Source organism: Marmota monax, unplaced genomic scaffold (genome assembly GCF_021218885.2).
Source record: "Marmota monax isolate L192 unplaced genomic scaffold, Marmota_monax_Labrador192_F-V1.1 WCK01_AAM20220418_F8-fsc00138, whole genome shotgun sequence".
Classification (NCBI taxonomy): domain Eukaryota; kingdom Metazoa; phylum Chordata; class Mammalia; order Rodentia; family Sciuridae; genus Marmota; species Marmota monax.
This window is the reverse complement of record NW_026692763.1, coordinates 3,284,664-3,312,495: the sequence shown is the minus strand read 5'-3', so window position 1 is coordinate 3,312,495 and position 27,832 is coordinate 3,284,664. Positions and strand designations below refer to the sequence as shown.

Sequence of the window (27,832 nt, the reverse complement as noted above, 5' to 3'; positions counted from 1 at the left end):
TATGATCGCAATACAACGTTCCATTTACTTTGGATTATATGTCATTATAAATATTAACAAATAAGACTTAAAAAGGACACCTTTGGGTAGGTCAGACGAAAGTACAAAAATTGTGGGCTGCAGTTTGAGGACAGTTTTTGCAGCCGACACGTGGTAGCAAAACGGTGTGAAGCAGTGCACGACAGTCTGCGTCGACGACAGCCAGAGTCCATGCATTGGGAGGTTCATTCGGTTTGAAAATGAACAAAGGGCAGGACATGCACGGCCCGGGCTCGGCGGGCGGGCGGGCCGGGGAGGTGCAGTTCCTCGCTCTCGCCACTAGAGGTCAGAAGGTTACTGCCTCACGGTTGGAAGACGGGCCCGTCGGGGATTGGCTAGTGGTGGTGGTGGGCGGGGCGGAGACCAGGGCGCGAGGTGGACGCAGCGCTTCGGGAGACCCCCTGGTGAGTGACACCTGACTTAGGGATGATTTTTTTTGGGGGGGGGGCATTAGATTTCTTATCTTTGTAGGGTTGATGAATTAGGGAAAAGACGCCCGTTCGGGGTCAAAGGCAGAGCCAATTCTGCAGCTTCTCAAAGTGCTTTTTCTTGTGCCTGGGGTTAGAACAGCGCCAGGATCCTGAACAAGGTTCTGTCACTTCCTAGAGCCCTCCTACCTGCGCCCCAGCTTGCACCTGAGCCAGCTGGCCAGAAGTCCTGCCTCCTAGCCTGACTGTTCCTGTGATCAACAACTATCTTTCAGGAGCAGGCCCACTTTTGCATAGCCTGTGGCAGTGGTGGGCCCTGGCTTGGGTGCCAGGAATCCTGGTTTGTTTCAGCTGATTTTCTTCCCCTTGCTGGCCTCAGTTCCCATGTGTCCAATGAGGAAGTCATACCAGGTGGGACTCAAAGCCCCTTCTAGCTCTTCCACCTCTTCTCAAGTTGCTGAGGCTCTAAGCAGAGAAGATACTCAGCTCAACTAGACAAAGGTCCCTTAAAAGTAGGCCATTTCTCACCTTAGGCCCCACAGAGTCTCCTTCCTTGCCCTTTTCCCCTTGATCAGACTCAGAGGCCAAGGGGGCAGGTGAATTCCAGGGCAGGGGTGTGGGCTTTGGTAGATAGAGCCCTAAGTGGCACAGATGATTTCAAAGCCAATTAGAGGGTGAGGTGGCACCAGATTTTACTGAATCCCCAACATCCCAGGAGAGAAGGACCTCTGGGGAGTCCTGACCCCCCAATCCATCAAAGAGTCTGTGTTTGCTTCCTAGTGTACCTCCTCCCAGCTATGTGGCCTTGGCAAACTACTCAACTTCTCTGCACCTATTTTATCTATAAAATGGTGGTGACCACTCCACCCATCTTATAGGGTTGGGAAATTTCATTAGGACAATGTTTGCTGACCCCTGAGATGGGGAAACCAAGTCTCCTTGAGCAACAAGGGTGGTCAGATACTGTGGGGGGAGGGAGGCTGGAGTTCTGTCTTCCCTGGTGACTGGGAAAGGACTGAGGGGCACTTGGACTTGAATCATCCCTCTGAACCTTGGATGGGTGATGTGCTTTGTGTCTGCAGCACAAGGTCCAGCCCTCCTTCCTGGGAGCCCTGGCAGCTGTGTGGATGAGCAGCAGACAGGGGTAAGCCCTGCGATGGCAGCTGGCGGCCCCTACCACGTGTATTTTGCTCCCTACTTTCCCTGAAATGTGGTGTTCAGAGTTCTGGGTTGGAGTGGGATGAGGGCCACAAGTCCCGGTTCCAGATATGCTAGGGCTGCAAGTCCTTGGGCAGGTTACCTTCCCTCTCTGGGCCTTCGTGACCCGTCATGCACTGATGGGTTGAACACAGTGGGCTTCGCGACTCCTTGGCTTTGCATTTGTTTATCCAGCATTCCTGAAGGCCCCAGGATTGAGATGCTCTTAAACCCCTTCTTGGAGAGTAAGACTGGCACAGTCTCTCAGCTCCTGGAGGACACAGCCAGTCCCATAGGCCTACACAGAGTACCCTTGAAAGGGACATCATTGCTATGGTAGGACCGGGATATCATGAGCAACCATGAGGAGCCCCAATACCCAGCTTGAACCCAGCGGGGAGGGGAGAGGGAAGAGGACAGGAGGAATGTTGCTTCTTTTTATGTGTGAGGGACCTTCTTCTCCTCTGTGGCTAACTGGACCCATGGTGGAAAGAACCAGGGGCATGGTCCATCTTTGAGGTCCCTCAGGAGAAGAGGTCAGGGTGGGAGAGCTGGGTCTGAGGACTGGACACCACTCTGAGCCAACACCATGGTGCTTCCGCCACTTCCCACCACCTGCCATAAGCCCAGCTCCTGTCCAACCTACCAAACTCCAGGGTCCACATGGCTGCCTGGTCCCATCACCTTCTACTCCTCTCCCAGCCTTTGCAAATCACTCTCCCTGCCTGGACGGCCCTTAATTTCTGCCTCAAAAGGCCCACTCACCCTTAAAGGCTTTGCTGAGGCACTGCCTCCTCCAGGAAGCCCACCCTGCCCTCCCCGCACTTGTGCACAGGCTGGGCCGGTCTTGGCATTCCTTAACCCTCTGTTGCAATGGTTTGTGTTCAGCTCCCTGACTAGACGGGGGAGCTCCTGGAAGACAGGCCTCACGTCTCACCCCCAGTACCTTATAGACCAGTGGGTGAAGCACCTGCCAATGTGCCCCTGTTCATTCTCGGAGTCTCTGGGACTCTGCTCAGGGACTATCTCCACCTGCCCCTTGATGCTGGAGAGGAACGCATGTGGTGGCAATCTCCCTCCTCTGCTCTCTTTGGCTCTGCTTAGAGCGTCCCTCACCTCTGAACTCTCAGCCTGTGCCTTACTGTTGACCTCTGAAGGACCCTCGCCCCTGGGTGGCCCTGTCGCCTTACCCTAGCAGGTGCTGAGGCCCAGGCCTTCTCCCACCGCCAGCCCTCCAGGGCCCCAGGGGGCTGAAAGCAGGCCCAGTCCTCCCTGGTTTCCAGGGTCCATCCTCCCTGCCCCTTGGAGTGGCGAGGTGCTCCCTCTGTGTCCTCCAAGTCGGGGCTGTAGTGGCCGTGTGTCCAAGCAGGCATCCTGGATCTTGCCCAGTGTGGGAGCCACAGCCCTTGGTGGCATGTGAGGAAGCCCAGGGCCAGGCCTGTGTGTGGGGCCTAGGTGGCAGGGGCAGATGGCAGCAGGAGGGGCAGTCAGTCGCTGAGCACTGCCCCCGGGAGTTCGTTGGTGAGCGTGTGCCAGCGCTCGATCCGCTTGTCCTTGTTCTTCAGGCAGTCAAACCAGTGCTTCAGGCGCTCGCCCTTGGCATTGATGCCTAGAACCACACCACCTGCAGGGGGGTCAGAGGGGCGGCCAGGGACTCGGTGATCACCTGACTCCCTGGGGGCCCTTGGGTTCCCTTCCAGATTCTGTGCTCTGAGGGGCAAGAAATGGGAACCAGAAAAGGGAGAGAATGGCACTGTGCACAGTTGTCATAGCCACCAGGAGCCAGGGGCCATGTGGACTCACAGTCCACCCTCAGCTGCTGACCAGCATTGTCCCAGCTCCCTCAAAGACTGCTCTGTGGCCCTCCCAGGGCTCTTTCCCTCTCTGGGCCCGTCGCCTGTTCTCTGGGGACAGGCTGAATAATATCTGAGGCTCCATACATTGGGGACAAGTGGTCCACAGCCCCAGCTTTATCCAGAGTCCAGTGAGGAGGGGCTGTTGCCTGATTCAGAGCCACTGCCATTGTCCAAACCCAGGATGAGCAATTGACTCAACAACATTCCCATCGCACCCTCTTCTTACCAATGAAATCGTTGGATTTTCCAATATCATAATCCCAAACGGTGACCTCCAGAGTCTTTTTGGCCAGGTCCCCATGCTTAATCTCATAACAGAACTCCTGCTGGCCAGAAGGGGAGTATCAGGGCCAAGGCCACATGGCCAGGAAGGGTTTGGGATGGGGTAAGGGCATGGAGGAGGGAGCAGGAGGGTTGGGTGTGCCCCCACCTGCCCTTCGGTTCTGAAACTATTCTCTCCAGATGCCTGCAGGCCCCCTGACCCCACCTCAGTGCACAGAAGGAGCCCTTGTCATCTTTGGCTTTACCCAGGCTGGCCTTGCTGACAAGGCCTGCCTTTGAGGAACATTCTCTGCTGCTAGCTTTTGGGACCTTCCAAATCTGGTATCCCCTCCTCTCTGGAAGCAGCTCCTCAGCCTCTTCTGCCTGCCCTGAATCCCCGGTATGGCTCAGGCTCTGCCTGAGGGCCTCTATGATGCCTCTCACTGGTGGGGGACCCCCTTAGATTTGTCACCAGCTGTACCCACCCCCTGTGCTGAGGACCTAGTTATCCACCTGGTATCCCCGCCCCAACCAAGGTCATAGGGCATCTTGAATCCTCATGCCCCACCCAAAGCTTCTCCCGATCATCTTCATATCCCTCTCCCTGCACCTGTCTCCTAGCTAGGAACCCAGGAGTCCCCTCAAAGCTTCCCTCTTTCCACCCCTACATCCAACATGGCTGCAGTTCCATCAGTTGAATCCTCTGAAGAGGTTTCCAGCAATTCCCCATCTGCATCACTGCGTCCGGGTACAGCCCGGCCAGCGGGCGCTTCAACCCCCCTCCCACAGCCCGGGCTCCCACCCTCCTTCTCCCGCTACTCTCCGGCTCCTGCCGTGGCTCTTTAAGAACCCAGCCCCCTCAGACCCACCCACTCCAGGGGAGGGGTGCCCTTCCTGAGGCTCCAGCAGGCCCTCATACCTCATTGAACTCTGGGTTCAGGGTCTTCTTCTTCACGGCTGTCTTATGTTTGGACTTCTTGTCCACATCTGGCTTCAGGTATCTGGAATTATATCCAAGGGAAGGATAGGAGATGGGGAGGGGCCATGGGATGCAGATCAAGCCAGCAGGGTTTGGCAGAGCTTTTTGTCCCTGGGGAGGGATCACTGGACCCCTTGGTAGAGCACCCGGGTTCAATTCCAAACACTCATAAATAGATAGATAGGTAGGTAGGTAGATAGATTAAAAAAACCTAGTATTTGCACACCAGCCATGCACACCCTCTCTTTACTCTGTCCGTATTGATTCCTTACAATACCTAGTGCCGTGTAAAGAGGTGTTGCACACTGGGCTGGGGATAGAGCTCAGTTGGTAGAGTGCTTGCCTTGCGTGCACAAGGGTCTGGGTTCGATCCCTAACCCCACAAGAAAAAAAAAATTGCTACACCCTATTGCTTAAGGGAAAGTGCCAGGTAAAGAAGCCCAGGGGGTTGCAGTTTTTCCTTCAAATAGCATTTTCGATCCACGGATGCGGAACCCACGGATATGGAGAGCCAACTACATAAACAGTGCCGCGTCGCATGCACAGTCGTGTGGTTGGCTTTTGGCTCAGCACGTTTTGGGCAGCTGACCGTGTTGATTCATCTAGTGCCGATCTGTTCATTTCAACAGCACGGCACTTCGTTTTGCTCACCGGGAACATTCTATTAATCTATTCTGCTGACAAAGGTTTGGCTATTTCTAGTTTATAGCTATTGCAAATGACTCTGCCACAAACAGCTTTCTACCTGCACGTGGATGTCCAGGACAGAAACCTGGAAGGAAGATAAGGTGGCCAACAGGAACACACATTTTCCAGTTGTCTTGGACATTGCCAGCTTTCTCTCCAATGTCATAAAGACAGCCTGCTGGGCTGGGCCGGGTGGCGCATGCTCTTAGCAGCTCAGGAGGCTGAGGTAGGAGGATGGAGAGTTCAAAGCCAGCCCTGGCAATTTAGCGAAGCCCTAAGCAATTTAGCGAGACCCTGTCTCTAGATAAAATATAAAAAGAGCTGGGATGTGGCTCAGTGGTTAGCCCCCCTGGGTTCCATTTTTGATACCAAGAAAGTCTTCTGGTGGTCTTCTAACAATTGCAGTTTCCTCTCACACTGAGGTCTCTAATCCACCCGAATACATTGTTCTGCTATTTTTTTTTTTTTGAGGCCAGGGCCCAATTCGCTGGTTTTCAAGTGGTAGTGCTCAGTACCATTTTCTGGGAGCCTGAGCTTTTTCAACAATGTAGCTGTCCCCTTCTATGTATGAGCTCTGCTCCTAGAGCTGTGGGTGATCCAGTTGCTTAATCCCAATCAATGCTTTATTGAAATATAATTCACATACTGAAGAATGCACCCTTTAAAAGTCTACAACCAATGGTTCTTAGTATATTCAAGAAATGCATAACCATCACAAGCACTTGTTGAACATTTGCATCACCCCTAAGAGAAGCCCAGTGTCTTCTGCAGTTGCTCCCCATTTTATCCTGACTTCCCTGCCCATGGCCCTGGGCCTCTGCTCTTCTTTGTTTCTTTGTTGGTACTGGGAATTGAACCCAGGGACATTTTACCACTGAGCCACATCCCCAGTCCTTTTTATTTTGAGACAGAGTTTCACTAAGTTGCCGAGGCTGGCCTTGAACTTACAATCCTCCTTCCTCAGCCCCCTGAGTTGCTGGCTGGGGTTACAGGTGTGCCCAGGTTGCTCACCTGCTTTCTGCTTGTTCGTATTTGCCTATTCTGGACTTCCAGGTAAGTGGAATTATGCAGTTTGTCACCTTTTCTGTCTGCCTTCTTCTATTTAGCACAGTGTCGTCAAGTCCTGTCCACATTGAAGGACTGAACAGCACAGGTTGACTATTATTCAGAATGCTTGGAACAGGGTGTTTTGTATTTTGATTGGACTTTGAAATATCTGTATATACATAATGAGATATCTTGAGGATGGGATCCAAGTTTAAACAAAATTTATTTATATTTCATAGATTCCTTATTATATATGTAGCCTGAAGGTAATTTTATACAATATCTGACTGTATTTGACTGTAATCCACATCATGTGGGCTACTTGTAGTGCCATATTAATACTTAATTAATAAAAATTTCAGATTTTGGCACTTTTTTTTGGATGGAGGTTACTGGGGATTGAATCTGGGTATGCTTAACCACTGAGTTGTATCCTCAAACATTTTTCCTTTTTTAATTTAATTTTTTTTTTAGAGAGAGAATTTTAATATTTATTTTTTAGTTTTCGGCGGACACAACATCTTTGTATGTGGTGCTAAGGATCAAATCCGGGCCGCATGGATGCCAGGCGAACGCGCTACCACTTGAGCCACATCCCCAGCCCCCCTTTTTCTTTTTTTTAATATTTATTTTTTAGGTGTAGATGGACACAACACAATGCCTATATTTATTTTTTTTTAATGTGGTGCTGAGGATCGAAACTGGGTCCCGCCCGTGCGAGGCGAGCGCTCTACCGCTGAGCCACAATCCCAGCCCTTCTTTTTTATTTTGAGACAGGGTTTCACTAAATTGCTAAGGGCCTCACTAAGTTGCTGAGCCTGGCCTCGAACTTGCCATCCTCCTGCCTCAGCCTCCCCAGTTTCTGGGATTACAGATGTGTGTCACCACATCTGGCAGATTTTAGATTTCTGATTTTTGGATTAGGGATGTTCAACTTGTACTTTATTACTTTCAGTGTGGAGTAGTATTCCATTGTATGGCTAAAACCACATTTTATTTATCTGTTCATCAGTAGATGGGGACATTTGGGGTACTTCTACTTTTAGCTATTATGAATAATACCATTATGAATATTCATAGACACGGTTCTGTGTGGCGTGTTTTCCATGCTCTCTGGTGTAAACCTAGAAGGGAAACTTCTGGGTCATGTGGCAGCTCTGGGCTTAACTTTTGAGGAACTTCCAGCTGCTCTCTAAAAAGGCTGCATCATTTTTGACATGATTTAAAAACTGACAGAAATCTGACAGTGGCCAATGGGCATGGTGTCCCAGGGCTGTGCCAAGAGAAGCGCTGATCTCCCTGTGGGGCCAAGCTGTGCCCATAGCCTCAGTTCCTGGGCCTCCTCAGTGTCCCCTCTTTGCCCCCTGGGCACCCTCACCTCCTTTCAGGACAGTCTGCCTAAGAACTCAGACTACAGTCTCTGTTTGTGAAGAGCCCCAAGCAGCGAAGGTGGTCGCCAACCTGCTCATGACTCTGGGCCCCAGAGTCACAAGAGAGGCCTGACTATGGCATTAGGAGATAACTATTCTCCGTGTGATCCTGGGAAGCCACTCCAGCTTTTCTGGGTCTCAGTTTCTCCACCTGTGAAACGGGCTGGCCACACTCACCTCCCAAGTTGCCAAAGGAGCACACAGGACGACCCGGCCCTGTAGACAGATGCAGCAGTGCCCACTGCCCTTCCAGGCTCCCCAGGTGCCGCATGCTGGGCCACATCTGGCCACGCGGGCTTCCCATCCCTGGGACGAGGAGGGGAAGGAGGCCAATGCCTCACACTCACGTTTTCACATAGGGGTCTGAGTAGCCGTTGGCGTCCATGGCAGCCAGGTGTGCGCAGCGCACGATGCCCACCAGCAGTCCCTGCTTCTGTGAGCTGTACTTAAGGGAGATGAGGATGCGGCCTCGCTCCTCCAGGGACTTGTCCTCCGTCTTGTCCACCTGTTGGGCAGGGAAGTCACTGGGCTGTCCTTGCCAGCTCCCACCTCCTGCCACTGAGGCCATCCGGGGCCCCTCACTTCCTCTGTCTGTCCACCTGCAGGGGTGCTGCCCAGTGGTCACAGCCATGTCCTCTCTGGCCTTTCTGCTCATCTCTCCCCTCCCGAAGGGTCTTAGAGAAAAGCCAAAGGGTCTGTCCAGGCCACAGGAAGCTGGCTAGAAAACAAGGGGTCCCCTGACCTTAGAAGACCTGGGCTGCTTCCTGCAGCCTCTCAGGATGCTGGGGGACCTCAGCAGTGCCCGTGCCTGTCTCTGGGGTCAGACCCAACCTTCCTGACTCTCCATCTCATCTGCCCACCCCCACCGGCTTCTCCATTTCTTATCCCCGAGACGAGACTGTGCATTTTTTCCCCTCTGCTGCTCACCAGGAACCGCCTCTCTTCTGCCCTCTGCCCTCTGCCCACCAGCTGAGCCCTACATGCCCCAGAGGCCTTTCTCAGGACTCTGCCCGGCTCCTATCCTGCAGGCCTGGCCTGTGCTCAGAACTGTGCTCTGTAGACAGATGCAGCAGTTCCCACGGGTCCATGGCCAAACCTTCCCAGAACTGAAACTTCTCAACCCAGTGCTCAGGCCATCGGTACCAATGGCTCAGACTGAGGGAGATTTAACTGTCACAGGGACGGAGGGCATTGGTGTGACATGTGAAAATGAATTGGTACCTATGAACAGACATTTTCTGCTATTTTTTTTCAGGCACAGGATATTATATTTGGGTTGTTTCATATGAAGACCAATAGACTGGATCTGATTCCATATTTACTTAGAACAAAGAATGTATACAGACGGTAAAATCTAAAATGCACCACCAACGTGCGTCTTTACTTAGACAAAGGTTATCCCAACTGCCGAGCGGTGGCCACTGTGTGACCCCAAACTGCTCAAAAAAGCTTCTAGAAAATTCAAGCAAGACTCAGCAAGGCCTGGACCAAGCCTGGGGCGCGCGCGCGCGCACACACACACACACACACATGTGCTTGTGCATCTATGTGCACACACACAGGCACTGCACACACAGGCACTTACAAACATCCACACAGACACACGGTTACACACAATTCACACGTGCACACACGTCCACGCCCACACAGTCGCTGATGCGAATGATCAGAACTCGGGAGGGTGCACAGCTGCTGCGGGAGACCACAGAGCCCCACTCAATGATGCAGATCATCTGGAAAAACTGGGTTACCTGTGGTTAGTGACTAATAATAAAATAGAAAAGGTCAGATCCATCACACGAACGACTGTGAGTGGGAGAGAAGGTGACAAGGGAATAAAACTTGATCAGGTTATGCAAAAAGATGGGATGGGCTTCAGCGGGGAGCTCGGGCTGCAGTTGACTGGTTCCCGGGGCTTGGCTTGGGCTGAGCTCGCTGGGAATCCACATCCTCCCTCCCTTTCCTCTAGCGCAGGGGCTCTGGGGGGACGCTGAGCCACTCTCTGGTGTCCTGAACACTGGGCCGCAGAGGACCCAGTGTTTCTCTTGGCCCTAGGACACTGGGGACTCCTGCTGACCCCTCCAGCCCTCTGACTGGGGTGCAGAGGAGGAGGCTGGGGGCGGGGGAGCGCGCAGAGAGACAGAGACCGAGACACTTGCAGGGCTCAGCTGCCGGAGGCGGCCGAAGGACAAAATCTGTTCTGACACTGTTTGCAAACAATTGCAATTTCTAGGAAAAAATTATCTGCTGTCTCCTCTGGGGATCTCACAGACACTTCAAGACTAACACGGTCCAATTGAGCGCCTGAGCCCACATCGCCCCAGCTGCTCCTAGTTAACAGCCACCTCATCTGTCCAGTTGCTCAAGCCCAGAACACCAGCACTGCCCCTGTCCTCGCCTGCCCGAGGGCCCGGCTGCTGGTGCCAGTCTGGAAGCAAGCCTCTCAGCCCACCCCGCCCTGGGCCTGCTCATCTCATGGGTCTCTGGCTCTCACTGTCTCCTCCCAATTCTTCCTGCCATTTTGAGCCCAGGAGGCAGTGAGCCTGATAATATGTCACCAGACGCAAGGCCTGTGCTTCACATCCTCCTGTGTGCCCACGTCCTTCCCAGCTCCCCTGCCATCTCAGCTCCTGGGACTGCCCACTTCCCTTGCTCTCTCTGCTCTACTCATTAGCCTCGCCCGGTGCCTACAACAGACAGGACGTAATGCCCATCTCCCAGGCACCTACAACCATGTGGGGTGCACAGTAGGTGCTTAGTAAATCCTCCTGGCCCTGAGCTCCAGCACAGAGGGCGCTGGATGGGTGGGCAGAGCGTGGTAGCTGGGGGGTGCCCAAGGCCCACTCACCGGCAGCTGCTTCTCTAGGCAGATGCTGAACGTCTTGGTGTGGTTGGCTTTCAGCTTCTTCAAGGGCACTCGAGTCTCCCCGATGAACTCGTTGTGGCGGAATTTGTCCTCGTCACACACAGAGATCCTGGAGGCAATGGGCACAGCCAGCACCTCAGACGCACTGTGCACCCCCAGTCTGCTTCCGGGGTCAATGGGGATTTGTCAAGGGTGGGGCTGTGCATGGGCAAGGCGGTCCCCGGGGATGGCGCATCGGGGAGCAGGCACCCCAGGCCCTCACCCACCGCAGGGTCTTGCGGATCATGTCCTCGTCTGTGATCCCGTAGTAAGTGAGGGTCTCGTTCCACGTGGGGTTCAAAGTGTTGCGCAGAGTTTTGGTTCTGAGCTTATTTGCCTGGAGAAAGGGGAAAAAATGATCTTATTAGCACTGAAGGAGTGCCAGAGGCAGAATAATGGCCCCAAAGATGGCCCTGGCCTAATCCCAAGGGACCCTGTGGACATGCTGTCTGACACACAAAAGGTGAACGGAGGTGGCTGACAGAACTGAGACTGTTAATTAGCGGACTTCAAAATAGGGCTGTCTGAGGGTGGTTCGGTGGTAGGACGCTTGCTTAGCATATGCGAAAAAAAGACCCAACCAGGGAGATTATCCTAGGTTATCTGGGTGGTCCCTTGTGATGGGAGGAGGTCCTTAAAAGCAGAAAGAGGCTGGTGTGTGGCACACGCCTAAAATCCCAGCAACAACCTGGGAGGCTGAGGCAGGAGGATTACAAGCTGGAGGCCAGTCTTAGCAATTTAGGGAGATCCTGTCTGAAAAATGAAACTAAAAGGGATGGGATATGAGATGTAGCTCCGTGGGTTCAATTCCCAGTATCACCAAAAAAAAAAAAAAAAAAAATTCAGAAGAGGGGCCAAGGCAGAGCCTCCGAAGGAGAGGTGACCGAGAATGGACTCAAGAGCCAAGGAACGTGGGTGTGGGTGGCTTCTGGTAGCTGGAAAGGGCTGGGAAGCAGACCTCTCTAGGGCTCCAAAAGGAATGCGGCTCTCTGACGCCTTGACTTTTAGCCCATTGAGACCCCTGCCAGGTGTCCAGCCACAGAGTTGTGACATAACAGATGTGTGTTGCTTTGAGCCCCTAAGTTTGTGGCAATCTTCTGTAGCAGGGACAGGAGGCTCAGGTGAGGGGGACTCCACCTTCAGTCCCCTGGTAGGGACTGGTCCTGTGGGAAGGAACCTGGCTGAGGAGCTGGATCGGCTCCTTCTGGCGCATCCCTGAAGCCCCCTCCTCCGTGCCTTTGCTGGGGCTTTCTTTCTGTCTAGAACCCATCCTCTCCCCGGGGGTGGCCTGGCCACTCTGCAATAGTGCCCCCACGCCCTCTGTGCTTCCATCTGCCTGCTGTGGCATCCAGTATGGGAACAGGAGTTCAGGGGTCAAATAAATTGGGTAGGTGCTGCCACTGAGTACCCTTTATGGAGAACTGCAGAGCAGCCCATTAATGTACTAAAGGCTCTGACAAGTCCTACAGTCAAGAAACCTGTTGGAAAATGTTTCACCATGTTATTGGCCAAGGAGTCTTTTCTTGGCATACAATTTTTTTTTTTAATAGTACTTGGAATTGAACTCGGGGGCACTCGATCACTGAGCCACATCCCCAGCCCTTTTTGTATTTTAGAGACAGGGTCTCACCGAGTTGCTCAGGGCCTCACTAAATTGCTGAGGCTGGCTTTGAACTCTTGATCCTCCTGCCTCAGCCCCCCGCCCCCCAGCGCTAGGATTACAGGCGTGCGCCACTGCTCCGGGCTCTTGGCATTTGATATTCATCTCCAGCTGAGGCTTCTTAGAAAACACTGTCCCAGAAATTCTCTGGTGGGGGGTGCTTTCCCCACCGACCAAATATGTAATGCTGACTCTTGAAGTCCCTGGAGAGGCTGGAGGGCGTGGGGCTGACTGGTGCTGAGTGAAGGTCAAGGCTGAGATCCCCTGGGTGTCCCAGCCAGAGCATGCAGGCCTGGGGAGGAACCCCCTTACCTTACTGGCTCCTGGCAGCAGGTGGAGCTTGACGTAGGGGTCCGCCAGACCATTGTGGTCCATGGGTTTCAGGCCCTGAGCAGAGGGAGCAGCAGAGGGTATGACTTGGCCATTGAGGACACAGACCAGCCAGGGCCTCCAGCAGAAATCGCCTGTCCCCTGGTCTGCTGGTCCTCTTCCCAGAAGCCCTCTGACCCCACACCCCGAGACGGGGTGCAGGAGGCTGACTCAGGGCCCATCAGTGCAACCTCCCCACCCTGACCTGGGACGGCTGTCTCGGGCCTCTTTCTCTTTCCATCCTCCCTCTCATGGAGGCCAGGTGACTCCTCTCGTCCTGGTCAAGCCTCATCTTCCCACTTTGATCCGGCCCCTCCCTCTTTTGGACGTTCCTTTCCCCACTTTTCAAACACAGCTCCCCGATACAGACTGCCCTCCCTGACCCTGAACCCACATGGCCCTGTCTACCCGTTTACGCCTCCCTCGGTGGGTGTGGGAGAGTGCTCCAGGGCCTGGGAGACTGGTGAGACCAGACTTAGCTTCTTTCTGGATTTATCGCAGGGACAGCCAGTTGGTGTCCACAGGGGTCCCAGGCTGCCCAGGCATCGAGGGTCCCTCCACAAGATGGCACCCCTCACTAACTTTGCTTTCAGTTCCTTTTGCAAACTAAGTTCCTTTTGCACAGCCTGCGACCAAGGGAACCACAGATGGGGACTTAGCTGACCTCTTGCAGGGGCTTGTTTCTGGAAACTGCATCTTTCCCCCTTCTGGGGTGTCACGTGGGGACGTAGAGAAGCAGCCAAGCCGCTGGGTGGGGGAGAGGCAGCTCACTGCTCATGGTCAGGCCCATGGCCATGGGCAGCCCCAAGCTCCTCTCCCGGGCCCAGACCACTTGGTTTGGAGCGGGGCCCAAGTGGGGGCTCCACACACTGCTTGTCAGCTACTGGGAAAGGGCACAGGTTGGGAGTCGCACAGGCCTGAGTTCAGATCTTGGCCTTTGCAACTTATTAGTTGGGTAAATGGACGAATTCCTTTGTGTCCTCTGCTTTAGGGTCTGTAAAAGGGCTTCATTATTCTGATTTCCAGCTGGGTGCCGTGGGTCTGTCATTCAAGAGATACGGAAGGCTGAGGCAGAACTGCAAGTTCAAAGCCAGCCTCCGCAACTTAGGAGGCCCTAAGTAATGTGGCAAGATCCTGTCTCAAAATAAAAAATAAAGAGGGCTGGGGGTGTGACTCAGTGGGTAAGCGCCCCTGGGTTCAATTCCCAGTACCACCAAAAAAAAAAAAAAAAAAAAACCAACTTCCTTGAGTCAGAGCAATACAGAAGCAGGCCTGCTCTGGTGCCTGCCTGTTCTCTAACATGCTAGGCCCTGGGAAGATGCCAGAGAAGCCGCTGAAGGCTGGAATGGGGGTCTCTGAGCTGCACCCAGAGTTGCTAGGGTCACAGGTCTGCCCTGCACTGCCCCAACTCTGGGATGGGGCTTTGTTTGGAGGCTCTGTGGGTGCCCATAGCCACCAGGCTCCCTCAAGACCCACTCCTGGCCTCTTTCACTTTCCCACAGAGTGCCCAAAGCCAAGTGTGGCGTTCTTCTGGGGAGTCTGGTGGTCCAGCCTGAGCAGGGCTGCTGCAACCAGGGCATGGCTGAAGGCTTCTGTCACATTTCTACAATTCTTTTGTTTTGGTACCAGGGATCGAACCCGGACGTACTTAACCACTGAGCCACATCTCAGCCCTTATTTTTATTTATTTATTTTGGTACCAGGAAGTGAATTCAGGGGCACTCGACCACTGACCACATCCCCAGCCTTATATTGTGTTTTATTTAGAGACAGGGTCCCCCTGAGTTGCTTAGCTCCTTGCCATCACTGAGGCTGGCTTTGAACTTGCGATCCTCCTGTCTCAAGTCTCCCCAGCTGCTGGGATTATAGGTGTGCGCCACCACTCCTGGCTCTCCAGCCCTTTCTAGTTTTTATTTTTGAGACAGGGTCTTGCTAAGTTGCATAGGGCCTCACTAAGTTGCTGAGGCTGGCCTGGAACTTTCGATCTTTTTGCCTCAGCCTCCTGAGCCACTGGAATGACAGGCACGTGCCACCTCCTCCGTCCCTATACATTTCTACAATTCTTACACATTTGTTTGTTGTAGCTTAAAATGTCTCCATCGGGTCAAATTTCTCAAATTTTCTCCTGCAGTCACCTGGGCAGGAGCAGGGCTTTCATTAGCCCTCTGTGCATCTTGCTCTCCACGGAGCCTGACCCCTGTCCAGGAAGGGTTTTCAGGTCAGGGAGCAAGAGGGTGGCCTCTTAGGTAGGCCTCCTACCAGCTTACCTACGAAAGACAAAAAGCTGACCCCACAGTCTAAGGGAGGGGCAGGCAGGTGAGGGGCTGAGGGGAGGCCCCGGTGGCTCTTGGCACGGAGAGTCTTGCTTGGAGAAGAGGGTTTCCCCCCAAACCCAGGCCCTGGGCCTCTCAGAGGCTGCTGGCCAGTGTTCAAGGAGAAGAGCTTTCAGGACTTGCAAAGGCTCAAGTATTCCTCAGCCCTAAGAAGGAAGGGACTCCAACATGCATGATGGGCCAAGGGACATCAGGCAGAGTGAAACAGCCACCTCAAAAGGACAAACCCTGCAGGAGTCCACTCCCACGAGGTCTCCTGAGTCAAACTCCTGGGCACAAAGAGTCTGGTGGTGGTGGCAGGGAGAGGGACCAGGGAGCTGTTGAATGGGTAGACTTTTAGTACTGCAAGATGAAAACGTTCTGGAAATGGATGTTGTCGATGTAGCTCCACAATATGAATCACTTAGCACCCCTGACCTGTACACATCAAAAATGGTTATGATGGAAAATTTCATACTTGTATATTTTACCACAGTCAGAAAACAGCAACTGCTGGCGCACACACCCGTAATCCCAGTGACTCGGAGGCTGAGGCAGGAGGATTGTAAGTTCAAGGACAGCCTCAGCAATTTAGTGAGACCTTAAGCAACTTAGCAAAAACCCTGTCTCTAAATAAAATATAAAACAGGGCTGGGGATGTGGTTCAGTGGTTAAGCATCTCTGGGTTCAATCCTGGGTACCCCCCAAAAAAATAGGAGAAAGAAAAGAACAGAGTCTCCCGAGACTGTGGTTCTGTTGGGGTTTCCCCAGCTCCTCCTGGGACAAGTGCCCTTGTGTCCACGTGTGCTTGGGTGTGCCTGTGAGTGTGCAGGTGGGTGCAGCCTCCAGGAAAGCGTTAGGCCCTGAGCACACATGAGCACTGGGGGCTGCGTTAGCCATTCAGGGGGCAGAAGGGGCCCTACCTTGCAGATGAATAGAGACTCACCTTCACTCAGGGTGGGTGTGGTCAAGTGGGTGCAGCTTCCCCAGAGACCCTGAGAGGCTCCCATTTGGGGAACTCCCACTCTCCACCCCAGAACCCCAGCTCTACCCATGCCTGAACCCCTTTCCTATAGAGCTGGATTTACTCACAGAAAGAACTGGAGAATGGGGGCTACCATGGCTTGGGGGTTTCTGTCCCCAGCCTCTGATGCCTTCAGGAATGTGCCCCCCGTGGACACCTATATGCGTACACATCAGTTTCCAACTAGATCTGTGCACCCACCAACAGACACACACAGACACGAGCACACACTCACAAAACACACAAAACACACTGGAGCTGGGCAGAGGAGGCAGGGAAGAGCTCTAGTGACGGATGGGAAAGAAAAGGAGTGGGCTCTGGCAAGAGTGGCCTGACAGCTAGTCCCCAAGCCTGGACCATCTCTACGAAGCTGGCGGGGAAGGAGAGGAGAAGGGGTTTGTGTGGCCCTGCAGCCTGGCCTCCACCTTGGCGAGGCTGGAGGGCCACCAGATGCTCAGCTCTCCTCCTACAGGGTAGGTCTGGGCATGCCCTGAGCCGCAGCCTGGGGAGTTGCCACAAGAGGGCAGAGTGAGGGATGGAGCGGTGGCCCCCAGGTGGCCAGGCCCCTGGTCTCCATGTGGACATACTCATGTTCGCCCATGGCAGATCAAGGGTGGTGGCCCAGGCTGGGCTGGGGTATAGCCTAGGGAGGCTGCAGGCAGCCAAGGTCAGTCAGCAGGTGGAGGGGAGGGGCAGAGAGCCCCTGCAGGTTGGGGCTGCCGGGTGTGGGCTCTGGGCCCAGGCTGCTCTGCAGGAAGCCCCTCCCTCTGAGCTGGGCCGGCCCAGGCCCCTCGGCAGCCCTGTTAGGGGGGCTCTGCCGGCCACGTAGGCCCTTACCTTGCGAGAGAACATCAACTTTGGTACCTTCCTCCCAAAAAGGAGCCATGTGGGGGGATGAAGGGAACAGCATGGTTGAGAACCCAGAGTGGCACACGCTGGCTCCAGGGCAGAGCCACAGGGAGCACTGGAGGGCCTGGCTGGGGGACCTCTGGGCCCCAGGGTACCTTTTGGGTTCAGGGCCAAAGGTTAACCCCTACCTGGAGTGTCAGCCTGCTTCGGTGGCACCCGCAGCATTCAGAACAGGACAGTGGAGTCCGCCCAGGAAGCCCCAGAGCCGGGAACATGGGGTCCAGGAGACCCAGTGGTATCAGATCCAACCCTCGCGCCCTCCTTTGCTGCAGGACAGGTCTTCCCTACTGACTCCCTTCCTGGACAGTCCTCCCAGTCTGCATGTCCCCTGAAAGCCCCACCAGGGCCTCCATATACCCGTTCTCCTCCCTTTCTCCTGCTTCTTCCCTCAAATGCCCCATGGTGCAGAGTTTTTTTGGGATAAGTGGGAGCTGAGATGCGTTAAGTAAGAATTTGCTCCCACAGACACCGTGAAGCCTGGACAGTAAGGACGGGGGCAGGACTGGCCTCCCCAGCCTCGGCCCATTCTCCAGAAGCCGCAGCAGGAGCAGGGACACTGGGGTACGGGAGCCTACCTTGGCCTTGCTGATGGTGCAGTGGAGGGCATTGTTCTCCTGGTCATAGAGCAGGCTGAAGTCCAGCGTGCCCAGCGCGGCTGCAAACAGAGAGACAGGTCACACACTGGCATCTCAGAGAAGTGACGCCCTCTCCTGTACGCAATGAGCCACTTTTTTTTTTGTACCCACTACTGAACCTCGAGGTGCTTAACCACTGAGCCACATCCCCAGCCCTTTTCATATTTTATTTAGAGACAGGATCCCACCGAGTTGCTTAGGGCATCACTAATTTGCTGAGGCTGGCCTCAGCCTCCTGAGCTGCTGGGATTATAGGTGTGCACCACTGCACCGAGCTCTCTTCATGCTCCTTCTGAGGATATCTGAATATTCAGGAGGTATACAGAATGTGGCCATCAACTCCAATTTCACAGAACACCAGTGGTTTACACAAATTAAACCCCCATACCCCTCCCGCACAAGCACTGCTCTATCTACCCCTTACAGATCCTTGCTGCACCGACGCTGTCTTCAGGGCTGCTGTACAAACCGAAAAGCAAAATCATTTTTGTTCCCACAGCTCTCCCCTGCACTGGGGACTGAAGTCAGGGACACTCTGCCACTGAGCTATATCCCTAGTCCTTTTTGCTTTTTAATTTTGAGACAGGGCCTTGTTAAGTTGCCCAAGCTGGCCTTGAACTTGCGATCCTTCTGCCCCTGCTTCCTGAGTCACTGAAATCACAGGCATGTGCCACTGTGCCCTGTTTCATTTTCATTTTTAAATGGCTGGAATTAGTTAAAGCAACCAAAGTATTACTTTTATAGCAAAGCTTAGTAAAACGATACGAGGATACCATTAATAACATTTTTAAATTACCCAAATGGCTTCGGTATTGAGATTAAGGAACTACGCGTATTTGCAGTGCACACTGCTGGTTCCTTAAGGGCACAGACACATGTTCACAATCACAGCGATGAGCATCGCCATTCCAGTCTACAATGCTTCTGAATAAAGACAGATACACAGAGCTGGGGCTCAGTGCCTACCATACAAGAGGCCCTGGGTCCCATCCCTAAGCACTGGGAAAAAATAACCCTCGAGTTTTACAAAAAGAAAATGGAAAGACTACATTAGCAATAAAACTACTGCTTCCAGCTAACAGGTAAAAGTGGAGAGGCGGGGCCGGGGCTGGGGCTGGGGCTCAGAGGTAGAGCGCTCCCCTAGCATGTGTGAGGCCCTGGGTTCGATCCTTGGCACCACATAAAAATAAAAAAAATAAAGGCCATTGACAACTAAAAAATATTTTAAAAAAGTGAAAAGGCATACCACTAATTCCCCCCTCCCCAAATAGCCAGGAATGGAGGAGTCCAGTCCCAAGGACCACAGACACCGACTGATCACCAATTATATGCTTCTTCATCCTCCCATCCCACTGAACCCTGGGAAGTGGCAATATTCTTCCCACTTTTCAGATAAGGAGCTGAGGCTCAGAGAGGCCAGGTTCATCCCCTGCCCCTAGATGGTACCCTGAGTCACACCCAGGGCGGGGTCAGCCTACAGCCTGCCTCTCTCTAGGGCCGGCCTGTGCCGCACTGGGCTGCCTGGCCCTGGCCCAGTGTGGTGCCCACCTGTGCTAAGCAGCCTGTCTGCCATGCGCAACTGCTGTCCTGGGCTCGGGGCCTCAGTTTCCCTCACTTGTGAAGTGTCATAAGGATTGTGTGACAAGGCAGAGGTGATGGGGCTTTGAGAGCTACAGGCCCTGGGCTGACAGCTGATCCTCTCACTGCAACTAGTGGGACTGTGGAGCTCAGTCTCTCTGGCCCCTTTGAGACCCTGGGTGGGCTGCAAAGGGCCACCTTGGTCCTTAGGCGGCTGCTCCCAAGTCAGTTCCCCAGGGCCAGGCAGAGGTGCAACTGTAACTGGGTGCAGCTGCCACCCTTGGAGCAGTCATTCAGAGTAGTGGTAGCTTTCCAGGCCCAAGAGGTTCTCAGCGGGAAGGCCAGCAGACCTTGGGGGCAGGTCCCAGACAGCAAGATGTACATTCACACGCCCTGATCCTGCTCCCAAGCTGCTGGGCTGATCAACTGTTGCGTGTGTGTGTGTGTGTGTATGTGTGTGTGTGTGGTGTTGGGGATTGAACCCAGGGCCTGTGCATGCAAGGCAGGCACTCTACCAACTGAGCTATATCCCCTGCCCCTCAACTGGTGTCTTATTCATTCATTCTTTATTAACCCAGTGTTTATAATAAGCTAGACTCTAGGGATCAAGAGAGCTATAAGGCAGGTCCCTGCCCCCAAGGAAAGCACAGGTGGAAAGAACTTGTCAGAACATAGGAAGGAGCCAAGAGGAGGGTCACAGGGCCTCATGGCAAAGTGGGGCCATCAGGGAAGGCTTCCTGGAAGAGATGATGCTTCATCTGAGCCAGGAAGGATCGTGGGAGTTGAGGAGTGGCACAGAGGGGCTGGGGGAGGGGATACTCCAAACACAGGCCACCTGGCCAGTGGGGGCTTAGTGGCTGCAGTGATGCTCCACGTGTCTTCAGGCTGGGGCTTCCCTAGACTCTCAGCTCTGGTCTGGATGAGCTGCGGCCAATGGCCAATGCCGACCACACCTGTCTGTATAGACTGCCCCAAACCATGGCCTGCAAAGGGAACACGGTTCCAACCTGAGCATGCTTCCAATCTGGGCCCTTGCAGATGAAGTCTGAGGACTTCTAGGCCCTTGCAGGGGCCCAGGGAAGAGATTTGTTGAATCTGCAGGAAAATGAAGGGCCACATGGGTGGAGCTGCCCTTTCTCCTCTGAGCAGGACACGAGCTGGATTTGCCTTGTTAACCAGGCCCCAGCCACGAGAGGCACACGGCTCATGCCTCTGTCCTTGCCTGCAGCAGTGTGGAGTGCCACCTCTGATGTCAGACTCCACAGGTTCAAATCCTGCCGGGGCACTTCCTTACTGTGTGATCTCTTCCTGCCTCGGTTTCCTCATCTACAGATGGGAGACAGCAACCCTGGCACACAGCGTCTGGGGTACAGCGAGTGCTCAGCAGATAATTACTGCAGGAGCAGATTCATTTAGGTGACTTCTAGATAACTGTGCTTGCCCCTCTGAGACCCGTTCTGGAAGGAACCCGTTCTAAATTGGATCACCGAGTCCCCCGGCACCCCGCCTTTGGGGACAGGATATATGAATGGTCATTTAAGCTTTTCTAAATAACCCAAGTCACTGCTATGATGATGCTTATTCGTCTGTGGGTCATTGTCACCGCCCAGACATGGGGGGGCCATGTGAGGCGATCCCTCCACCTGGTGGTCCCAAGCTTGGTCCTTTGTGAGGTTATCCTTCACTTTTCTGCTTCCTCCTTTTGTATCAACCTGAAACCCTATTAGAGCACTTGCCTCTTGTAACACAAACAGCTCTCTCTCTTTGTCAATAGTTCCCTCCATGAAACCAGCTGATAATACTTGTTAGAACAGTGTCTAGACCAAGAGCCTAACATAAAGAATGTGCTGCCAGGCACAGTGGCACTTGCCTGTAATCCCAGCGGCTTGGAGGCTGAGGCAGGAGGATTGCAAATTCAAAGCCAGCCTCAGTAACTTAGCAAGGCCCTAAGCAACTTGGGTGAGATCCTGTCTCTAAATAAAAAAAATTAAAATGGGCTGAGGATGTGGCTCAGTGGTTAAGTGCCTCTGGGTTCAATCTGTCATAACCTGTCCCCTTTTCCAAAAAAAGAAAATGTGCTTTAGTGATAACTGGATCTGGCCTTCTGCTGCCTGTAGCCTGGCTCTCACCTGTGGGTGAGGTGGACTCACCATCCCTGGAACCACTAACACTAGCTTCAGGCCCAGGACTCACCCAGCCCGTGGTGCTTCTATAGTAACATTCTCTGACCTGTTGATGGGGCACCATAGCCAATCTGCCATTCAGCTTGGGTCCACCTGTTTCTTTAAGACATGAGTGTCCCCAGGACAGGGACCCTGCCTTGGCCACATCTGTAAGACTGGTCAGAAGCAGGTGCTCAATCCACACCGCAGGTCAGTTCACACCAACTTGCTCTCCTGGGGGGCACTGAAGTGGGGCTGGGTGTGGTGTCACATATAGACACACAGTCCATGACGGCTACCTGCTTCCTGACCCCAGAGAGGGATGAAGGAGAGGGGTGGCCTGCTCCCCATTGGGAACACAGCTCCAGGGGAAGGAAGGAGCCCCTTCCACGGCTCTGTCTAAAGATGCTGTCCTGCCCAAACTGGACACCTATGACCACTTCCTGGGAAAGAACCATATGCCTAATGCATCCCTGGGAGGCAGGGTGGGCTGCTGAGCTTCTTTGAACTCCACTAAAAGGTGTTTTTTGCAGAACTGGGTACTAGTACTAGGGATTGAACCCAGGGGGCCTCTACCACTACATTCCCAGCCCTTTTCATTTTTTTTGAGACAGGATCTTGTAAGTTGTAGAGGCTGACCTTAAATGTGCGATCCTCCTGCCTCAGCCTCTCAAGTTACTGGGATTACAGTATGCACCACCCTGCCAGACTCTACTCAAAGTTCTGTAAGAAATTCTAGTTTATAAGTAGAAGCTCAGTCACAATTCTGGAGTTGGGAGAGCTCTCTTAGGGGGCATATGGTCCAAACTGTTTCTTTTTCATTTGAAGATCTAAGGCTCAGAGAGGGGAAATGGCTTGGCCAGTATTGCCCAGCAGGGCTGCATAATTTCTCTCTCTCTTTTTTTAGTTGTTGACAGACCTTTATTTAATTTATTCATATGTGATGCTGAGAATCAAACCCAGTGCCTCATACATGCCAGGCAAGCATTCCACCACTGAGCCACCACCCCAGCCCCCATAATTTCTATCTTAAAGTCTAGTAGCTTCTGGAAAATTTTTGTTTGCCACTTTGTTTAGCCAACATCTTAGGAAGAGGAAGCAGGGCTGCTGTTGGGCTGGGGGACTCCCAGCTGCCTGTGAAGGGCTTGAGATGCAAACACCCTGGGTGGTGGCAGGGGTGAGGAGGGTCCTGGGGGCAGGAGAAGGTGCTTCTCTGCGAGCCACAGGATCCTGCTGTGTCCTGCCCTTGGGGCCACTCAAATCACATGCCCCGACAAAAGTTTATATCTCTGGAAAAATAATGAGGGTTGGTCACTAATGGGCCTTTGAGATTTGTCACCCGCTTGTCGATAATTATAGAGCTTTAATGGGGCTAATTCAGAGAAAATCAAGCTCAAGCCCCGGTTGGTTCCTCTAAAACTAAACATTACCCGGCTTCTCGGTGAAGACTGACAGCCTCATTAGGACCTTGGTTTGCACCTGAACTTGCCTGACCCATACACCCTTGGAAATAGGAAATCTGTCTTTTTTTTTTTTTTTTTAAGAAAAATGTTAGCCTCTAAAATAATCATGGAAAAAAAAACTGTCAAAAACCATAGAAAATTAAGGTGCAGTGGTGAATGCGTGTGACTGCAGCTACTTGGGAGGCTGAAGCAGGAGGTTTGCAAGGTCGGGGTCAGCCTAGGTAACTTAATGAGACCCTGTTTCCAAAAAAAAAAAAAATGGCTGGGGATGTAGCTCAATTGTAAAGTGAACCTGGTTCCAATTCCCTAGTACTGTTAAAAAAAAGAAAAATTATTAAGGCTAAGTCAAAAGCTTTCCCATTTGGGGAAACTGAGACACTGAGCCAGGCACCACATGCGGGGGGGGGGGGAAGGGGGAGAGGAATGAGTTAAACATTCCTGAATCCCAGGTTCTTAGAAGCAAAAGTTTAGGACTTCTATAAATCTTTTTATTCCTTTGCTTTAAATTCTTCAAAGATTCTCTGTCACCTCCCAAACTCAGTTCAGCTTCCTTGGCGAGGCATTCAAGACCCTTTGTGATATGACCACTTTGATCTCATCATGTCTTCTCCCTCTGCCCCAGCCACTTGGATCTCTTGTTGCACCTCCGCTGGGCTTGCTTCCAAAACTTCGGCACCTGTGCACACAGCTGTTCTTTTTCTTTCTTCCACTCTGCCAGCCTGCTTCCTCCTTCCTCTCAGCCTCAGAGCAGAGCCCTCTCTGTGGGTGCCCTCTGAGCAAGTCAAAGCTTCTTACTTGGGCTCCTGCCTTCCTGTCCCTAGCTGCTGGGCCGCTCATTTGTCTTGGTTTCCGTGAATACCTTGAGGTCAGAGGTCATGTCACAGGCATGACTTAGCATAGTGCCTAAATATGAAGAGGTCTGGGCAGAATGTGGCGGAGGCCAAAAGAGGTCCCCGGATGGCTCAAAGGATGGGGAACCACATCCAGTGGGAAGTGGGATCTGCCCCCAGCCACAGAGAGCCTTTGGGGCTGACTCTTCCAACTTCACCCCTCCTCCAGGCCTCTAGGGGCATCAGACCTGAGCCAGCCCCAGGGTGAATCATATAGAGGCAGGTTTAAACAGGGGCATATGATGTAATTTTAGCCAACGAGACGAAAGGACAGGTCTCCTGGGAACTTCTGTTTTTGTGGTTCGGGGGATAAACCCAGGGCTTCGTGCATGGGAGGCAAGTGCTATACTGATACTTCCCCCTCACACTCCAGGAACTTTTGGGAGAAGTTTCCTCAGTCTTAAACTAACAGATGTGGGGAGGAAACTGATCCTTATCAAATCTAGGACCTTGTTGTTGTATGTGATGCCTGGACCCACAGCAGCCATCCTGCTCATCTGATGGGAGACCGACTGCATCATTAGAACCTCACCCATATATCCTTGGGAATAGAAATCTGTCCTGATTTTCAGCCCAAGAGGAAAAGAGCTGGCCAAGTGGAAAAACAGTATTGTTGCTCCTGATGGTGTGGAGGAGCCACTACAGCAGTGCACCCAGGTGCCACAAGACTCTGCTGTTCTGCTTGTTTAAGCCACTTTGAGTTGGTTTTCCATGATTTGCAACCCAAAGCAACTAACTTAAGTTGCCACAGCTTTGAATAACGGAATAGGGTTCTGCGGGTGGAGATGGGATGGGACAGCATCTCAGGCAGGGGCAGCCTGTGCAGCCATGGGAGGGCAGGCAGCCCATCTGGAGGGAGCACACCGGTAATCAGCTTAGGACACCTGGGAGGGAAGCCAGGGGGTGGAGCTTCTCATTCCAGCGCTCTGCCTTTTCTCAATGAGGTCTGCTGGGAGCATGTGGGTTGTGTGTGTGTTCTTTGAGGTGACTAAGGAAGGATGGGCTTACAGAGGGGGACAAAGGCCAAGCCAATAAACAACACTTCTCTCTCAGTTTGGACAACACAGCAACCGCCCTCATTTCTTTTTGTCAGAACAGAGATAATCCAATAATTAGGGCAGCAAATAGCATAACCCTGGCTAAAGCCGTAATGAACCATCTGGCTTGAATCATTTAGGCTTATTCTAGGGATCTGGTTGTCAGAGCTCAAAGGGGGCACTGCCGGGGGGCACTGGGTAGAGGGTGGTCATGCCTCCCTAACGTTTTTCCCCAAGGACAGCAGCCAAGATTTCTGTGCTCCCAGCCACTGATGGGAATTAAGCCAAGGTTGGGCTGCTCTTAAAGGGGGTGAGGCTAAGCCCAGCCACCCTGGATCAGCCACACACCCTTCTCCTTAGCTCTGCTCTCTCTCAGACTTCTTTTGAGCTCTGGTGATATGGGTGTGGTCAACTCCCAGTTCAAGCTGGCTAAATTGTGTCCAGGACTGTTTGTACTGCCCAACCATGTGAGTCTGTCCCTAGCTAGGACACCTGTGTGCTCTGGCCTGGGGACCCAGTCCTCCTCTCCTTTGCTGTACTACCTCTGGCTAGACCAGTGCTGAGTTGATAGACTGAGACCCGGCTGCTGGCCTGGGCTACTTACTTTCTGGCTCCTTTGTCACCTGTGGGTTCAGGGACAGCCTAAAGAAATGACCAAATTTCTCCACTCTTGGCTATATGTCATCCAGAGGGCCCTCTGTGGCAGCAGGAGGGTGGCCTGAAGCTCAAGCAGAAGCCCCGCCCACCTGGCTCACTCCCTTGGCACAGCATCCAAGATACTGGAAATAGGAACAATTTTCCTAGGCTTTAGCTCCAGGGCAGGCAAAGAACTGACTTGGGTCCTGGTTCAGGCCTCTGCAGAGGCCAGTGAGTGAGGAGGTGAGTTTGCACAGGGTTCCAGGGCTGCGGTTGGGCAGATCCAGGGCACAGCCCTGCAGGCAATAAACTCTCCCGACCCAATTTCCCCAAGCCAGCAGGCAAGTGGAGGCAGAGGACTGCTCCCCAGTCCCACTCTTGGGGGCAGGGCCTTAACATGCTGGAGGCCCAGAGGAAGGTGGTCATGGCTTCCATAAAGTGCACCCAAGGTGGTTTCTCTACAGAGTCGGGCTTGGACCCAATGTTGCTGATAGGCCCTCCCCAGGTTCGGGGATATGGGCTCTGCATACCGGTGGCACTCTTAACCCCCACCTTCAGCTTCCAGAGGCACATGTTAAGCTCAGAGAATCTCCAGGCCCCAGTCCAGAGGCCCGTGTGAGCCCTATTCTACCACTGCTGCGCGGGGGAGGGGCTACAGGCCCTGGGGAAGCCCTTGAGGGCCCCCAGCCCTGCAAGGTTCATATCCGCGGAAGGGCGAGGTTTTGAAACCGATTTTCCGGGTCTGAGGGACTTGGCTGGGGCCACAGCTGGGTTGGGGGCCTTTCACGCTGCATTCCTACCCCACCCCCACCCCCGCGCAAACCTATTGGGCATGGGATCTCGGTATCTTCCCGCCTCGGTTTCCCCAACAGTACAAGATCCCTCCGGGCAGGCACACTCAGGGATAGCACAAGGCGCCAGGAGCGCCCGCCGGCCGGGCCTCGGCTCCGGGGACCCTGGCGCTTGCTTGCTCCTTGGGGTTCAGTCCCGAGAGGAGCGGGCGCGGGCTGGGGGTCCTTCCTGCCTGGGGGGAAGCAGGTGTAACAGGTGGGCAAAGGTCCGCAGGCCAGGCGAGAGCGGCGGCGGGGTCCGTGAACGCAGGAGGAGAACCGCCAAGGTTTTTCCAAAGGACAAGCGGCCCCGCGGTCCTCCTGGTCCTCGGCGCGCGCATCAGCAAAGCCGCTGCGCTGTGCGGGCCGCCGGGCCCACCGGGGAAGTCTGGCCGGCCCCAGCCTCGAGCTTCCTCCCCAACCTGCTCCAGCTCGACCCTCGGCTGCCAGGCTGCCGGCAGCTAGCTTGCGGGCAGGGAGCGACCGCGCGGCCAGCAGCAACTGGTGTCTCCCCGGGGCGCAGCTCCGCCCTTCCCGGGAACAAAAGCCGCCTCCCGCACCGGGTCTCCAGGCGGGAGGGCCGAGAGGGGGCGCGGCGCTGGCTCCCGGGAGCTGGGGCCCATAAATGGGACACCCCCGCAGGGCGCCCCCAAACTTCCCACCTCTTGCGTCCAGGTCGGGGGAGGTGCGGGAGCTGGTCTGCAGGGCGCACGGAGAGCGCACCGAGCAGGCAACGGGGCCGTGGCCAGCCGGGCGGAGGATGTACGCGGAGGCAGAGGGAGAGCGACGAGAAGGGGACCAAGGACACGCGCGAGACCCGCGGGGGTCACGCCAGCTACGGAGAAGGGAGAGGGCGAGAAGTCGGCGAGTTGGAAACTTACTGCAGTCGTCCGACTCGTAGCCGTCGGCGTCCAGCTCATCCTCGGGCGGCTTGGCCGGCGGCCGCGCAGGACTGGGACCGGGGCTGGGGCCGGGGCTAGCGCCATAGGCTCCGAAGAGCTGGTCCACATCCTCGTCGTCGTCGCGGGCGCCGTCGGAGGGGCTGTGGCGGCCCGCGCTAGCCGCGGCCGGACGTGCGGGGGCGTCCGGGGGCGCCTCCGCGCGGGGTCCGGTGGCCGGGGGCAGGCCCCGCGGGAAGCGGGGGAAGTAGTCGGAAATCTGCTTGATGGGTCGGATAGGGCCAGGACACACGTCGATGGCCATATGCTCCTGGATGCTGATGGTCGCCTTCTCCCCGCGCCGCCGGAGGGTCATACAGGCAGCGCCGCCCCGCCCGGGCGCGGCCCGGCCCGGCGCTACCCCGGCCCGGGGGCGGCTCAGCAGGCCCGGCGGGACGTGGCGGGGGCTGCGGGCATCGCCGGGGTGCCCCCGGACGGCCTTGACACGGCTGCTGCCTGCTCCGAGGCGGCCGGCGCGAGTGAGTGCTAGGGGCCGGCAGGCAGGGGGCGGGCCCAGCCCGCGTCACCCGGTAGCAACCAAGCAGTGTGAGTGTGCGGGC

General features: G+C 54.3%; 1 protein-coding gene across 1 annotated transcript; it reads right to left on the bottom strand.

The window, feature by feature from the left end:
* Nucleotides 1-27,725, bottom strand: Doc2b (double C2 domain beta). Its single transcript, XM_046447000.2, has 9 exons — nucleotides 27,216-27,725; nucleotides 17,679-17,758; nucleotides 12,802-12,876; nucleotides 11,057-11,166; nucleotides 10,773-10,899; nucleotides 8,272-8,429; nucleotides 4,701-4,782; nucleotides 3,747-3,843; nucleotides 1-3,288 (listed from the first exon to the last, which is right to left on the bottom strand). Exons 1-9 carry the CDS (start codon nucleotides 27,586-27,588, stop codon nucleotides 3,152-3,154), a joined length of 1,239 nt encoding a protein of 412 aa, XP_046302956.1. The 5' UTR covers nucleotides 27,589-27,725; the 3' UTR covers nucleotides 1-3,151.
* Between the last annotated feature and the right edge of the window lie 107 nt (nucleotides 27,726-27,832).

Coding starts and splice junctions, on each gene's coding strand:
- Doc2b (XM_046447000.2), bottom strand. CDS start 27,588: ATGACCCTCCGGCGGCGCGGGGAGAAGGCGACCATCAGCATCCAGGAG. Junction 4,783..8,271: donor TCAGACCCCTATGTGAAAAC/GTGAGTGTGAGG, acceptor ATATAATTCCAG/ATACCTGAAGCCAGATGTGG. Junction 3,289..3,746: donor AAAATCCAACGATTTCATTG/GTAAGAAGAGGG, acceptor ACCCCCCTGCAG/GTGGTGTGGTTCTAGGCATC.